The sequence below is a fragment of the Nansenia antarctica genome (assembly GCF_963989245.1).
Source record: "Nansenia antarctica genome assembly, chromosome: 1".
NCBI lineage: Eukaryota > Metazoa > Chordata > Actinopteri > Argentiniformes > Microstomatidae > Nansenia > Nansenia antarctica.
In genome coordinates, this window is record NC_137674.1 from 52581873 (window position 1) to 52596950 (window position 15078).

The window sequence follows — 15078 nt, forward strand, 5'->3', positions numbered from 1 at the left end:
CCAATACTGAACTCCAAAAATGAACTGGACAAATTACTCTACCTACCGACCGACCAACCGACCGACCGACCGACCGACCTACCTACCTACCTACCTACCTACCTACCTACCTACCTACCTACCTATCTACCTACCTTACCTATCTACCTACCTACCTACCTACCTACCTATCTACCTACCTACCTACCTACCTACCTATCCACCTACCTTACCTATCTACCTACCTACCTACCTATCTATTTTTTTTTCTTTCCTGTAGCCTAATCTTTCTTACCTTGATCTTGGTGTCTGCGTTTCAAAGACATCTCCACCAACATTTTCTCTCGTGAGCAATGGGGCTGGTCTTAAAAGCTAGATGTATGAATGAATGAATGGTCTTTATTGTCATTGATATAGTACAGGTACCATGCAACGAAATTTGGGAGGGGGGGGCTCCCCTGCTGCTAGGAGAAAAAACTAAAAACAAGAAGGGAAAAGAGCTAGTTTACATAAATAAAGGCTATGTACACTATCCACTATACTATACTATACTATACAAATAAAACACTGTGCTGTACTCTATGCTATGCTATACCTATTCTAACATTTCCTATCTCTGAACCTTATGTACCCGAGGGTTGTCATATTGCACATAGTGTTATTGCACATTCATTTAAAGTGTCGCAGTTTGCAGGTTTGAAATGTTCACAGTTGTGTTTCAGTATTGCACTTGATTACAATCTAGTAGCTGCCATCAAATTGTCTAGATTGTCCAGGGCCTAGAACCTAGGTCTTTGCTGTGTTCAGGGCCTGAATGGCCCTGGGGTAGAAGCTGAGCTAACGTTAGGAAAAACAACCACTGCAACACATTTGCTTTACACTATTCAAGCTACTGTGTGTGTGTGTATGTGTGTGTGTGTGTGTGTGTGTGTATGTGTATGTGTATGTGTATGTGTATGTGTATCTGGGTTTCCGTTAACCGGCAATTACCGGTCTTTGTCCGGTAAATTTGGTTGAAGTCCGACATATTGAAAAGTCGTCGGACATATTGTCCGGTGAAAATAATTCCCTTTGAATACAATTCGCTAAAGTTCACATTCTGATTCCTTCTATTTTAAAAAAGACGAATATATAGGCTATGTATTTCTTTTATTATGATATGATTTGACACCGGCATGATGATGACTCCTAATGTGTAGGCCGGCCTATGCGAAACAGCGCACAGGTGCCACATGGGATTGATGCCAGATGGGATTACAGTTTAACCAGTCTATTACCGCTTAAACACAGTAGCCCATTCGGCGGTAACCCATGCCTATCTGGCAACCCTGCCAACCCGTCCACCATAGTAATACGGTTTCTTGATTTCCCATCTATGGGTGCGTTCGTAAACACGCTCTGGAAATCCGATCAGCACTCGCGGAACGCCTCTCGTCCAATCGAACGACTCGGTCGCTCTGTGACATCGAAGCCAGCGTGCGCTCCGGCGCTCTCAGAGCGTGTTTACGAACGCACCCCTAGAAGTTTCTAGCCAGCTAGCTGAAGCTGCTACACACACTAGAGCCATGGCGACCGAACGGCAAGTTAAACAACATACTATAAAAGTGACATTGTTTTACTCATTACTCATACATTTGTTGTCATTCAGTTATACAGTTATGTTCTTCCCATTGTCATACTCCCGAGCTAAACGAAATGCCTTCCCAACCAGCGAGACTTATAGAAATGACGTTGTTTTATTGATTTTAAAAAAAAGGGTAAAACTGGAAAGAGAAAATAGAAAACTCACATTAATCCCAAACAATTTAACAAACTTCAGTTAACGTAATGTGGAGTCCGTTCATTGATCGATGCTGTCTGTTCAGTTCCCAGTGAGGCGCCCGTTCAGCGCTGGACCCGTTCAGCGCTGGATTTGACGCATGGCATAGCGCGCATCCGTCAAATCATGTTATATTATTATATATTATATAGCTCGCATCTAATCGTATCGGATGAGAAATAGACATTAAATGGCATATATAGGCCGCTACACAACAGTAATCACCGCGACAAACAGCTATATTAGATTTGGAGAAAAAAAAAATATGATTTTGCAAAAAAAATAAAAATATATATTTTAATGTGATGACCGGAATATATCACGTTTGTCCGGTAAATCGAATTCTTCCCGGACACGATGTCCGACGGCAAATTTTTCTAACGGAAACCCTGATGTGTATGTGTATGTGTATGTATATGTGTGTGTGTGTGTGTGTGTATGTGTCTCAGAAATGCTTCGTTGACAGAGGCATAATACCATAACTCCAGTAAACAGTAACTTCACTTTGATGCACAGCAAAACAAAGGCAGAGTACCGTAACTCAATTTGAGCGTTCCAGAGTGCAGCGAAACAAAGTCAAAGGACCATGACTGATGATACGGGATTCTGCCTTGGCATCTCTCGGGCTTTGGAAGTTACAGCAAAGACAACCCGCTATTTTCTCAAAAAAACAACACAATTGACTTAAGATATTTGTTTTAAAGTAACTCATGTTCGACCACAATTGAAGTTACAGCCTTTTGCCTTTGCACGGCAGTCTAGCACACATTCAGGACTGAGGCTGGTGGAAGTAGACATCAGAGGACGGGCGTATTGTATAATGCATGGAATGGAATGAGGAATGGTATCAAACATGTGTGTGTGTGTGTGTGTGTGTGTGTTAAACATGTGTGTGTGGGTGTGTTTATGTACCACTCCTCATTCCAATCCATGCATTACAATGAGCCGTCCTCAGAATTTGGCCGCCACTGAACATAGTAGTGTATGCTCCTGAAGGTCGTGCGTTCAAGCCTCGCTTGACCTATTCTGTCCTGTCATACCTTTCTTCTGCCTCCCTCTGGAAGGTCTCAATAAATGTGAAAAATACAGGACAAAAAATGTGTTCCAATTTGACTATTGCATCCACATCTACCGTACTTCATTCCAAAAGGTAGAGGCTAAGTGGAATCCCTGAGAAGACCCTACCCTAAAACCTAACCTTAACCTTAACCATAACCCCTACCTAACCCTAACCCTAACCCAACCATGAACCTTACCTAACCCTAACCTTACCTAACACCAACCCTTACCCTAACCATACCTAACTATACCTAACCCTAACCTTAACCCTTACCTAACCGTAATCCAACCACAAACATTACCTAACCCTAACCATAACCTTACCTAACACCAACCCTTACCCTAACCATACCTAACTATACCTAACCCTAACCTTAACCCTTACCTAACCGTAATCCAACCACAAACCTTACCTAACCCTAACCCTTACCCTAACCCTAACCTTAACCATAACACCTACGTAAACCTAACCCTAATCTTACCTAACACCAACCCTTACTCTTACCCTAACCTTAACCATAACCTTTACCTAACCCTAACCCTAACCTTACCTAACTATACCTAACCCTAACCTTAACCATAACCCTTACCTAACTGTAAATCCAACCATAAACCTTACCTAACCCTAACCCTTACCCTAACCCTAACCTTAACCCTTACCTAACCCTAACCCTTACCTCAACCGTTTTACATCTCAACATGTTTTACATCTCAACTTGTTTTAAATATCAACATGTTTTAAATATCAACATGTTTTAAATATCAACATGTTTTACATCTCATCATGTTTAACATCTCAACATGTTTTAAATATCAACATGTTTTAAATATCAACATGCTTTACATCTCAACATGTTTTACATCTCAACATGTTTTAAATATCAACATGTTTTACATCTCAACATGTTTTACATCTCAACGGTTTGACGTCAGAGTAGGTGTACTCCCAGGCATCCCACTTAACATTGACTTATACTAACCCCCACCCCCCAAGCTTGATATCCATCAGAACCACAGGCTCGGTGACTAACATCAGAGACTCCTCTCAGGCCTAAACGCCTCCCAGTGGCACGTCTGCGTCTCCCTGGACACCCATTTCCATGGCGATGAAGCACGGACCATTCAGAGCACATTTTAACTGCTTCCTTAATATGGACGTCATGGGTTGTCATCGCTCAAGCCTATGAAAGGACATGTTTATGCATTTCCCCGAAGCTTTTAATAACGACTATGGAGCTGTCCTAATCATCATCCCCCACTCATGACAATATTATTATTCATGAATGTGTCATCTGTCTTCCAGCACACACACACACACACACGCAAAGATACACACTCACACATGCACACCCACGCACAGACACACATTCACACATGCACACATGCACATACACGGACAAGCACGCTCTCACACACACACACAGACACACACACACACACAGATCATGCTGTGTCCCTGAGGACTATTCTCCAGGCGGTACAGTAGAAGGCTGTGTGACAAGGCGTGTTGGAGTGTCACTACTCATCCTGCCCAGTGGGGGTCAAATCAATTCTCCCAGAATGCCTTTGTCGTGGAGACAAAAAGGAGAACAGCAAAGGACCTGTCAGTCAGGAACCACCGTGCCACCTATAGAGCATTGTTCAGTCTGATTGATCTGACTGGAGGCACATATCAGGGTGAGGCTGGTGGAGGGAGACTATTACTGTGTGTGTGTGTGTGTGTGTGTGTGTGTGTGTGTGTGTGTGTGTGTGTGTGTGTGTGTGTGTGTGTGTGTGTCAGTGTGAGTGTGAGTGTGTGCTGGAGAGAGGACTGGACTATTACTGTGTGTGTGTGTGTGTGTGTGTGTGTGTGTGTGTGTATGTGTGTGTGTCTTGGAGAGAGGACTGGACTATTACTGGGTCTCTGGTAGAGGATCCCACACTGGAGACGGATTCAATTGTACTGTATGTAGGACACTGTGCCGGAAGAAAGAGGAAGATAAACACACACACACACACGCACAAACACCCAGTAACACGCAGACACACACACACCCACATTATATATTCTAGGAGTTCAATTTAATGTATCTGGGATACAGGAGTACATTATGTCGCCCTGTATGGGAATCATTAAACATACAGTAGCAGAGTGTACAGCAGGCCTACTTAACTGATTTTCTGTAGATAGTGTGTGTGTGTGTGTGTGTGTGTGTGTGTGTGTGTGTGTGTGTGTGTGTGTGTGTGTGTGTGTTGCTGAGCTCATTTGGAGCAGGAAGGGAGAGAGAGAGAAATATATAGACAGACAGACAGAGAGAGAGAGAGAGAGAGAGAGAGAGAGAGAGAGAGAGAGAGAGAGAGAGAGAGAGAGAGAGAGAGAGAGAGGTATCAGACATAGGGTCAGTACATGTATGTTCCAAGTCTTCTGGCGCATGGCAGTTTGATGATTGTGTCAGTTTCTCCACACTAACAAGTGACTAGCAGAGGAGAGGAGACCTGACAGGGCTGTAATTGGGTGCTTTGGGTGCCATCTTGGATAGACATGAATGAGAGACAGGAGAAGAGGTCTTTTCTGTTCAGACTTGGGGAAGTACATGGCTTACAGTTGTCCAGTGTCGCTGACAGTTCACACAGGCTTTCCAGGCCTGTGTCAAAATAGTTTTTTTATTTTTATTCGTTCAAATATTTAAGATTGTTTGCTTTGGGCTTGCCTGGAGTGGCAGGTGGGCAGGGGTTTGGACATGTGGGACTGTTTCGTTGGTTCCGTTGGGCTCCAGACAAACTCAATCAAGCACAGAAAAGCGTTTGGAATGATTTCAAATAAGATTCTGGGATCCAGGTTTGTACATTTCCTGTCTAGAAGAGTAATTTTTATTTTGCTTACAGTTCGGAAAAAGTTGAGTTGGTGCAAGTTCCTTATCGTCTGACAGACGATTCTGATGAATTCACTGAAAGAACTCACTGACTCATACTTCAGCAATAGCTGATAACGTGGTCTGCTACTTTGTTTTTGCATTTTAAGCTACTGTGCATTCATTTCAATAATTAAAAAAACAAGCAAATATTGGCAGATGGGGGACTGATGACTCAGGTTTTCGTTTACTTTTGAAAATGAAGGCGTACCTTGCAGACCTGGGTCAAGCACACACTGTACGTTCTTGAGGTTAAACACATTCATGTACCTGATCTGCGCTTGACTAAACACTGTCTGCCTGGTACGTTGTTTTAGATACCCACGTTGATGGCGCTAAGCGCTGCGGGCGTGTGGATACTCTATCACAGCAGGGGATTTGACTACAACGTTATCGTCACGATAAATCACAGTGTCAGGTTTAAAACACTTCCCAAAATATATTTCTATGATTTCAATAATAATTCGAGTGTTGACGTAGTGATTATACTGTGACGTGCAGTAAACAGGTTAAACGTATTAACATTTACATTTTAGACATTTAGCAGACGCCTTTATCCAAAGCAACTAAGAACAACTACATTTGTCTAAGTAAGTGAATCATCTATACATCAGTCGTCATAAGAAAAACAAATCTATGCTAGGACCAAGGGCTATAATTGCCAACCACAATGCTAGAAGTAAGAATTACTTATTTAGCATATATTTGCAGTAGAGAAACTGTATTATAATTATTGTTGGGCTACAGTCACTTAACACCGTTGTTTAACTCTATCAGGGGGTAAAGCACGGCTTTGACCCCCCCTCAGGTCGACCACGACGCTTGTCCTGGTCAAACTGTCGTGTAACGCCTCGTGTTCCTCTGGCATAATGGAGCAGACGGAATAGCCCATAAATATTGGAAACTTAGAGAAATGTGTCAGGCCTCTAACAGCGGTGTGTTTGACTCAGCTACCTCCCCGTCCCGGCGGGGGTGGACATCTGGTGACACCTGTCACATGTGTTTAGAGACTTAATGAAGTCTTCTCTGACACTCTCTCTCTATCTCTCTCTCTTTCTATATCTTTCTATTTTGACACTCTCTCTCCCTCTCTCTCTCTCTATCTGTCCTCTCTCTCCCTCCCTCCCTCCCTCTCTCTGTCTCTCTCTCTCTCCGTCCATCCCTCTCCCTCCCTCCCTGCCTCCCTCTTTCTTCCTCACCTCCTCCGTTCCCCCCTGAGGGGAGACACAACCTTCAGGTCACCGAGACGCTCCAGCCTCCTGTTCCCTCCATTCTTCCTTTAACTTTATTTACCGCTCGTCAGACTACAGTAACTCCAGGGATACCATGACCTCTGACCCCTGGAGAGTGGAGGAAGGATGATGTGAGCGCCTGTAAATAGCCAGTCACTGTACAGACAGTGCAGTGTAATGCAGGGATGAAGCCTGATGAGGTCTGAGAAATATAAGGAAATACAGAACACTCGAAGGACAACGGCTGACCTTAGACGTACTGTACCAACATTTATTATTATTGTTTTAAGTGTTTTGGCATTTAGCAGACGCTTATTCCAAAGCACCTTACAATCAGTACATTTGACTAAGTAAGTAAGTAAGTGAATCATCTATCCACTAGTCATAGCAGGAGATAGTAATCTATGCTCAGGCCCGGGGCCATTGGCAGTCGTCGTGCTAGAAGTACCGTACATGTTCGTTTTTTTATTTCATTTTGCCATGTACACAATCAGAAGGAGCATAAATTATGACTAGTTCCACGACTATAAAAACAAAGCTTGTCTCTTGACGGAGATTCTCTACTGAACATGGTCAGAAGAAGAGTTTCTAACCCAGGTACTGGCAAGCTATGCTTTTTACCTCTCTCCCTCTCTCTTTCTTTCTACCTACCTCTCCTCTCCTCTCTATCCGTCCCTACCTCTCCTCTCCTCTCCTCTCTCTCTTCTCCGTCCCCCCACCTCCCTCTCCCTGCTCTACTGAACATGGTCACAAGCAGTGATTATTTAGTCTACGGCGGAAGACAGGTAGTGACTCTGCAGTCCTGACAGCAATGGGCAGCTCCACCCACCAGCGGGGAGCAAGGACAGTGAGAAGTCGTGGTCGAGTAGCATGACTGCTGCGTCCCCGTAGAGGCGGCGGTGCCAGGCGGCCAGCCGAGGTGAATGACCGGAGTGACCGGACAGGGGTTTGGAGGCTGACCATCACCTACAAGTAGGGAGGGGCAGAACTAGTCCAGGGGCCTCATTTATAGAACGTGCTTAGATCAAATTTTGATCTTACCCGTGTCGTACGTAGAAAACCACGTCAACGTAGTGATTTATACAATTTCAACGTGAGTCAATTTGACCGTGGAAACGATCGTAGCTCTACGTCGAGTATTCATTTGCTTTACGCACATTACCTACTGGTTATGCGGAGTTATTACAGGCATGTGAGCCGCACTGGAAAAACGTTGCCTACTGTAATTCATGCGAAGTTTAAGTGGCTCGTAATAAAATTAACGATGTTGTTATCTGCCGAGAAAATGAGTTTAATTCAAGATTTAAAGGGAACTTATGTTTATGATTGTATTTCAGTCTTCCTTTATATCCCTCCGGAGCTGTCTATCTCCCCTTCAACATGCCTAGTGCGTTCCACAACGGACCTTGCCCGGCCATGCACTAAATTATACTGGAGTTTCTCCATACGTTATGTCATTTATCAATGAACGTGGTATTACTGCCATTTCAAGGTGCAAGGGGGCACGCACACACTGAAGTCACTGACGCTGAGGGGATGCTAAAATTGTCCTCATATGATAAAATCCACCATCCCCCCTGATTTTCTTTTACAACTTGAGTAGCCTACTGAGTATAAGCATTTGCCTGGTTAGTTGTCATGATCAAACGTTACAAACGCAACTTACCGAGAAGCCACCCTTCTCTGCCCTCTCCCGCTTCCAGACGAACACCTACCCTATATTATAGCACTTGTCTTAATTCAGCCGCTATAATTGAGCCTCTATCACAGGGCGTTAATACAAACCTCATTCACCTGCGTTCAATTCCAAGTATATTTGGTATTTATAGAAGGAAGCACGTACGCAACTTTAAACCATCTCAGCCCGTTTTATAAATAATGCTTACGTCCGTTTAGAAAAATGTGCTTACGTGAAAGTCAAAGATGACGTTCAAGTACTTTTTTATAAATGAGGCCCCAGAACTAGGCTTAATCTGGGTCCAATAGTCTAGCCCTAGAGCTCGTCTGAGAGTGATAGTGTATGTCGACATTGTTTGATGGTTGCAGATTCTGGCACTGTCGTTAAACAAGAGTTTATCTGTTCAGTAAAGTTGAATCTAATATATAACCTGCAATAATCCTTCATTAATTCAGTGCAAATGTTTATGTGTTTGAGTAATGAATAGTCTGCCTTTTTGTATTCATAACATGGATTTCTCTATGAATATTAAATTAAATATTCTTGTGTGATGACAACTTGGCTAATATATCTGACGGGCATACATCCACACACACACACACACACACACACACACACACATCTACACGCACCCCTGCAGCAACAACAACAACAGCACCAAAAACAATCAGCGGCGCTTGGAGGAAGCCCCACAGCAATCCCACTAATCCCCTCCCCTCCCCTCCCCTCATCACCGCGTGGAAAACTCAGATAAGACCCAGCTACCCCCTGCTCCCCCTCTCCCCCCCCCCACTCCAACCCCCCCATCCCATCCCAGGTCTATCCCCACACACGCACACTCACCCATGGCAAAGAAGGGCACCCCCAGCAGCGTGGAGTTAAACTTCCCGTCCGAGATGAAGAAGATGCCCGCCGCCGTGACATTGGCCATGCAGACAGTGAGCACGCCCAGCAGGCCCAGGAATGGCTTCCCCCGCAGGCAGTCCCTCATGGAGCTGGACACGGTGGCGGCCAGGAGGACGAGCACGAGGCTGACCAGCACCTCGCCCTTGGCCAGCACACCTGTCTGGTGGAAGTCCCGCCACAGGCTGAAGGAGGTGAGCGGCTGGACGCGGAGCTCCTGGGTGGAGGAGCCCTGGGAGGTGAGGCCGCTGGACAGCCGCTGGATGAGGGCGCAGAACTCGTCCTCCCAGCGCTCGGCGATGACGTCCTGCACCGATGGGCCATGGTTGCTGAGGTAGTACGTGATCTGGACCGCCCGGGCGAACCTCACCTGCTGCTGGTCGCGGCTGTTGGGCGAGAAGGACACGCCGCCCAGCTGGTGGCCGATGAAGGTCACCCGGCCGTCCTGGAGGAAGGTAGGGGGGAGGGGGGGGGGAGAGGGAGGGAAGGGGGGGGGGGGATACAGCAGGAAGGAGGAGAGGGGGAGGGAAGGGGGGAATACAGCAGGGAGGAGGAGGAGGGGGGAGGGGAGGGAGGAGGGGTGGGGGATACAGCAGCACATCAGTCAAGTTAGAGCCGTCACCGTCACGTGAAGGATGTGTTCAGTATGATACGTACACCTTCTCACCAGGTGGGTCCTAGCCCCCTGGAAGGAGTTGGATGGGCTGTTATTCAAGGGTAGGATTTTTTTTTTTTTTTAAGGTGTACAATACTGAACTCATTACTAAGATCCCGTCTCGAAGCCAGTGGAGGCTGGTGGAGGCACAGAATGCACAGAATGAATGAAATGAGTGTGTTTGATACCATTCCTCATTCGGATCCATTCATCACAATGAGCCCGTCCTGCGGTTTCTACCTCTGCCAGGTAGTAACCTTGGTGTCAAACACAGCAGTTCCACTACTGGGGACCTTTTTGCTCCCCGTTCCAACCGACTGTTTGACAGTTTATTGAGTTCAGCAGCGAGAACTCGGCGGTTCAAATCAACGGCTTATTGTGGATTACAGTTATCTCGCCGCGATTATCATAACCCACCAGAATCAACAATGCCAATACATGGAGCGCGGGAGGGGGGGGGGGGGGGGGGAATTTTGATTAATATCTTACATTCGTAGATAAATAAAATCGAATTGCGAAGATGAACTCTGACTATTTACTTAGGTAAATACAAAGGTAAACGTGTGTAGCGGAGGTGGTTTGGGATCACGCTCTCATGATGAGGTGACCACGCCAGAGATATGGAAACCCAAAGTGACACCCTCGGGAATCTTGAGGATGTCCTCCTGGCATAATGGTAGATGCTTGGGTCTTCCATGAGGGAGACCTGGGTTTGAACCCTGTCTGTCATCCGTGCGCCCTTCTTATAAGTCATTCCTGTCTAATGCTGAATTATGTACCTTTACTTGTGGCTTGAGAATAGTGATAGGATATTACCGGTCTGATAGGATATTACCGGTAGCAACAATGTATGGTATTAGCTTTGTATTTGACAGAGGAGAAGACTATCTTCCTTTTTCCATGTTGTTCTAGTGTTATTACAATGTTATTCCACGTGTAATAGCTGTAACGTACATGTAATGCTGCTGAAATGGTCTTGGCTTTATGACTATGCTATTACCATGCTACTACCTCTCAGGCCAAGTCTTCTGATAGATAGATAGATAGATAGATAGATAGATAGATAGATAGATGGATGGATGGATGGATGGACGGACGGACGGACCGACACAGACAGACAGACAGGCAGACAGACAGGCAGGCAGGCAGACAGACAGACAGACAGACAGACAGACAGACAGACAGACAGACCGAACGACTGACCGGCCAAACAGACAGATTCTTCCCTACAGTTCCCTACAGTGGTGTCCTACAGTAACCTATCATATCTGATCTGAAGTATGCAGTAGTAAAGTGAAGGGAGATGTTTTTAGACAGGCATATTCTTGGGGCCCTATCTACAGTAGCCTATCTGAGCTGCAACAGTGTTGAATAGTGAGAGGGATGCCGTGAGATGTATTCCCCAGGACGGTGAGTGATAAGTGGGTATGAGATATGTGACATCCCCCTGACTGGCCTCCAGAGAAGATGGAAGATGGATCCCCTGGACAAGTGAAGGGACTGTTAACTTGTCAGCCAACAGGAAAATGATGCAATATTAATAGAGACATACTTTGCTCGTTTCAGTCAACAAAGGCGGACCAATCATGTCTCTCTTCGATACGTTTCATGTATATTGTGATTTCTTTTTTGGTGGAATAATAATTCATTTTATTTCTTAAATGCTTTTCATAGAACATATCAAAGTCTATTGCTGCTCCCACCTGTACAGGAACAAATGAAGGATCCTGTGTCGTGCTTTAATTGCTGTACATATCACCTGCATTGTCAGCAGAGCTGGGAACATCACGATATTATCGCTACCGTTCATTACCACGTGGATGAGATATTCAATAACAATGCGTCAATGTTAGCCCCCCCCCCCCAACGTTTAAACGAAACGTCGTAGTGACTAACTAACTGGACGCTGCACTGTGAAGACATACAAGCAAAGCCCTGTGACATGTCGGCATGCATCACCAGCCAGGGACTTAGGCCTGCCACCAGGGAGCACCGAGAGCTTGGCTTACTGTACTGGAGCATCAGATTATAGTTCGCATACAAACAAATCCCTCGTCTGACATCTGAGCACTGAGGGGAGCAGCGGAGGGGGCAAGGGAAGTGTCAGTCGTATCGGCCCAGACAGGCCGGGAGCGCCATCAATGATGCAGTCAGAGGAGTCTGAGGAAGGAGGCACTCCAGCTGCCAAGACGCACCGTCGAAAAAAAACAGGAAAAAACAGGTCACTTTAAACCCCTTTTACGACGGGAATCTTCAGAGTCTTCAAGAGTCAGGGGAGTCGGTGTCAAGGGGGGGTGTACTAGGGCTTAACAGACCCTTGGCACAAGAGGGAAGATCTCCTCTGAGGCTCGTTGGTAAAGCACGAGCTCTAACAACACTTAGGTTGTGGGTTCGATTCCCGCTGGGATCATATATACATACTGAGAGATGTATGCACTCACTGCAATGTGCTGTAAGTCGCTTTGGATAAGAGCGTCAGCGTTTCAGGTGTATATTATTCTATGTTATTAGCGCTGTAAGCACGGCCTCCAGGTTAAATCGAGCAGATCTGAAATAGCTTCCACTTTCATGTGCTTGACATATCACCCACGTCAGGGGGATTGAGGAGGTAGTGGCCTTGGATTTAAGAGGAACGGCAGAGGGATGTGATTTCTGGAGGTGATTTAGTGACAGCCCAGTTATGAATGAATGAACACACCCGCACACACCACACACACACACGTGTGCACGTACGCACACACAAACACGCACGCACGTACGCACACACACACACACACGCACACTCACACATATTATGAATATAATACATTATTCACCAGGGCCTGATGCAGGACTATCTCAGAATAGATGCTCTTATTGGAGGACATAAAAGCTTGTGTGGTAAAAAGCTTGGTGGTGTGTACCAGTCAAGCCTAGTCCTGAATCTGTAATGATCCCCGATGGTGAATCCTCTACCATGGCCACAAGTGTTCACAAAAATTATTTATCCTTCGAAAATCATACAGGGACATATTAAGAGTCACCAATTACCTGTGCTGGCTGTCTAGTCGAAGTAGTAGATACAACTATGGGCACTTTATGACATTTCAAAAGGAAGGCAGGCCCCATCTCAAACTTCTGGTGATGCAACAGATTAACTGGAAAATGCTTTTGCCTTCAACATTTCATAATGATAGTGGATGTCTCTTACATCTGCAGGGAGGTGGAATCACAGCATAGCAACATCTTAGAGAAGGGGACAGACTGTAGGATACATGCTCCTTGGGAGTCTATTGGCTATGTCATTATATATGTGCAGGAGAGAGAGAGAGAGAGAGAGAGAGAGAGAGAGAGAGAGAGAGAGAGAGAGAGAGAGAGAGAGAGAGAGAGAGAGAGAGACACTGAGAGAGAGAGAGAGAGAGAGAGAGAGAGAGAGAGAGAGAGAGAGAGAGAGAGAGAGAGAGAGAGAGAGAGAGAGAGAGACTGCATCAGAAAAAGCGGGGACGTTTCGTTATGCGAGCGGTGCAGGACGAGGCTATGCAGTCAATTCACAGCCGACACTGTGGAATTACACTGCAACACCGGCTATTGAATTGAAAAGGGTTTCCCTCGCCTCTGATCTATAGCCCCACAGTATAGGCTGGGCTAATATACAAGCACCGCTGCATTCATTGAGACATGAATGCAGGTGTTCGGCTTATAAATAGCAGCAACAGTCTCATTGCAGTGGCATTGCCGGTGATCATCCAGGTAATTCGGTGTTGGGGGTATCAAAGCACGTAGTGTAATATAACGTAAGTCACGTTTATCTTGAGGACACCTGCCACATAGAATAGTCACATCGGTAACTGACGCACGGCGGAGGAAACACTGTCTCGTGCCACTAATAAACATTACCGTGCAACTCAGTCTTTCTTACCTTTAATGTTGTATTTGGATAGCTCAGGGGCACCTTCGAGAAAGTGCTGTTAGAGAGAACAGCTGTGCGGATGTCTTCGAATATAGTAATGATATCATCCAACAGGCACCGCTTATCCCGATGGCTCAAGACACAGAGATGCGCGAAAGTGTAATTGAATCCCTTGTAATTAACGCGCAGATCCAGCACCTGCTTGTGGACCTGCAGAACGTGTTCGGCTAGCTCCAGTATGTTTCCCCCGGATTTCGCCAGCATAATCAGCCTGCCATACCTGCCGGGAGTGTGTAGGTCAGAATACAGCTTGTTCTTGGACTGGTCGATGGGGAAAAGGCTGTTGGCCAGACTCCGCTCTATCTTAGCGAGGCTGTGGGTTGGGGCAACCAGTATCTCGAGGTCCGTTTCGGGCTTAAATCTGCTCACCACGGTACATCCGAAAATGATGGTTAGGACCGCGGGAACCGTGAGGAAAAAAACGGGATGCCTACTAACAAATAAGCCCAGCCAGTAGAAGGAAGCTTTTAGCCCTCTGTGCATCACCTGCCGCAGCATCCTCCTCCAAATCCTGCTTGCAGATGCCCCGTTTCTTCCTATGAAGCACATGTGACATCAGACTCCGTTGGCCGGTTTAGTGAATCCGTATGAGAATACACCATAGCCCTACACACCTGGAAAGAGCACTGCAGCAATTTGCAACAAGACAGTCCGATATTGATCACCCGTGTCTTTTTTTTGTCTTTCCCCTCCATCCTCGAGCCATTCCTCCCCGTTATACAATCAACCGCGCATCCCTCACTAGTCCCTACAGCCTCTGCTGCAATAGCAGCAAGCGGCGGAGGTCCTGTGTGCATGTGTGCCTGTAAGTCTAACTACACTAACAGTGGCGCCTGATTTATGTTCTCGACTGTAACCATGTGTTGGTGCTGGTGGGCTGACTGGTGGGGGACGACTGTAGAAACGCTGATGG

General features: G+C 46.0%; 1 protein-coding gene across 1 annotated transcript in view; it reads right to left on the bottom strand.

The window, feature by feature from the left end:
• Positions 1–14714, bottom strand: part of ptchd4 (patched domain containing 4) — a gene marked incomplete at both ends in the record, with an annotated part of 40509 nt that extends 25795 nt beyond the window's left edge. Inside the window, 2 exons of the mRNA XM_080539685.1 lie at positions 9502–10006; positions 14115–14714. Of these exons, the coding sequence (XP_080395811.1) occupies positions 9502–10006; positions 14115–14714 (1105 nt within the window). The remainder of the gene's footprint in view (positions 1–9501; positions 10007–14114) is intronic.
• Between the last annotated feature and the right edge of the window lie 364 nt (positions 14715–15078).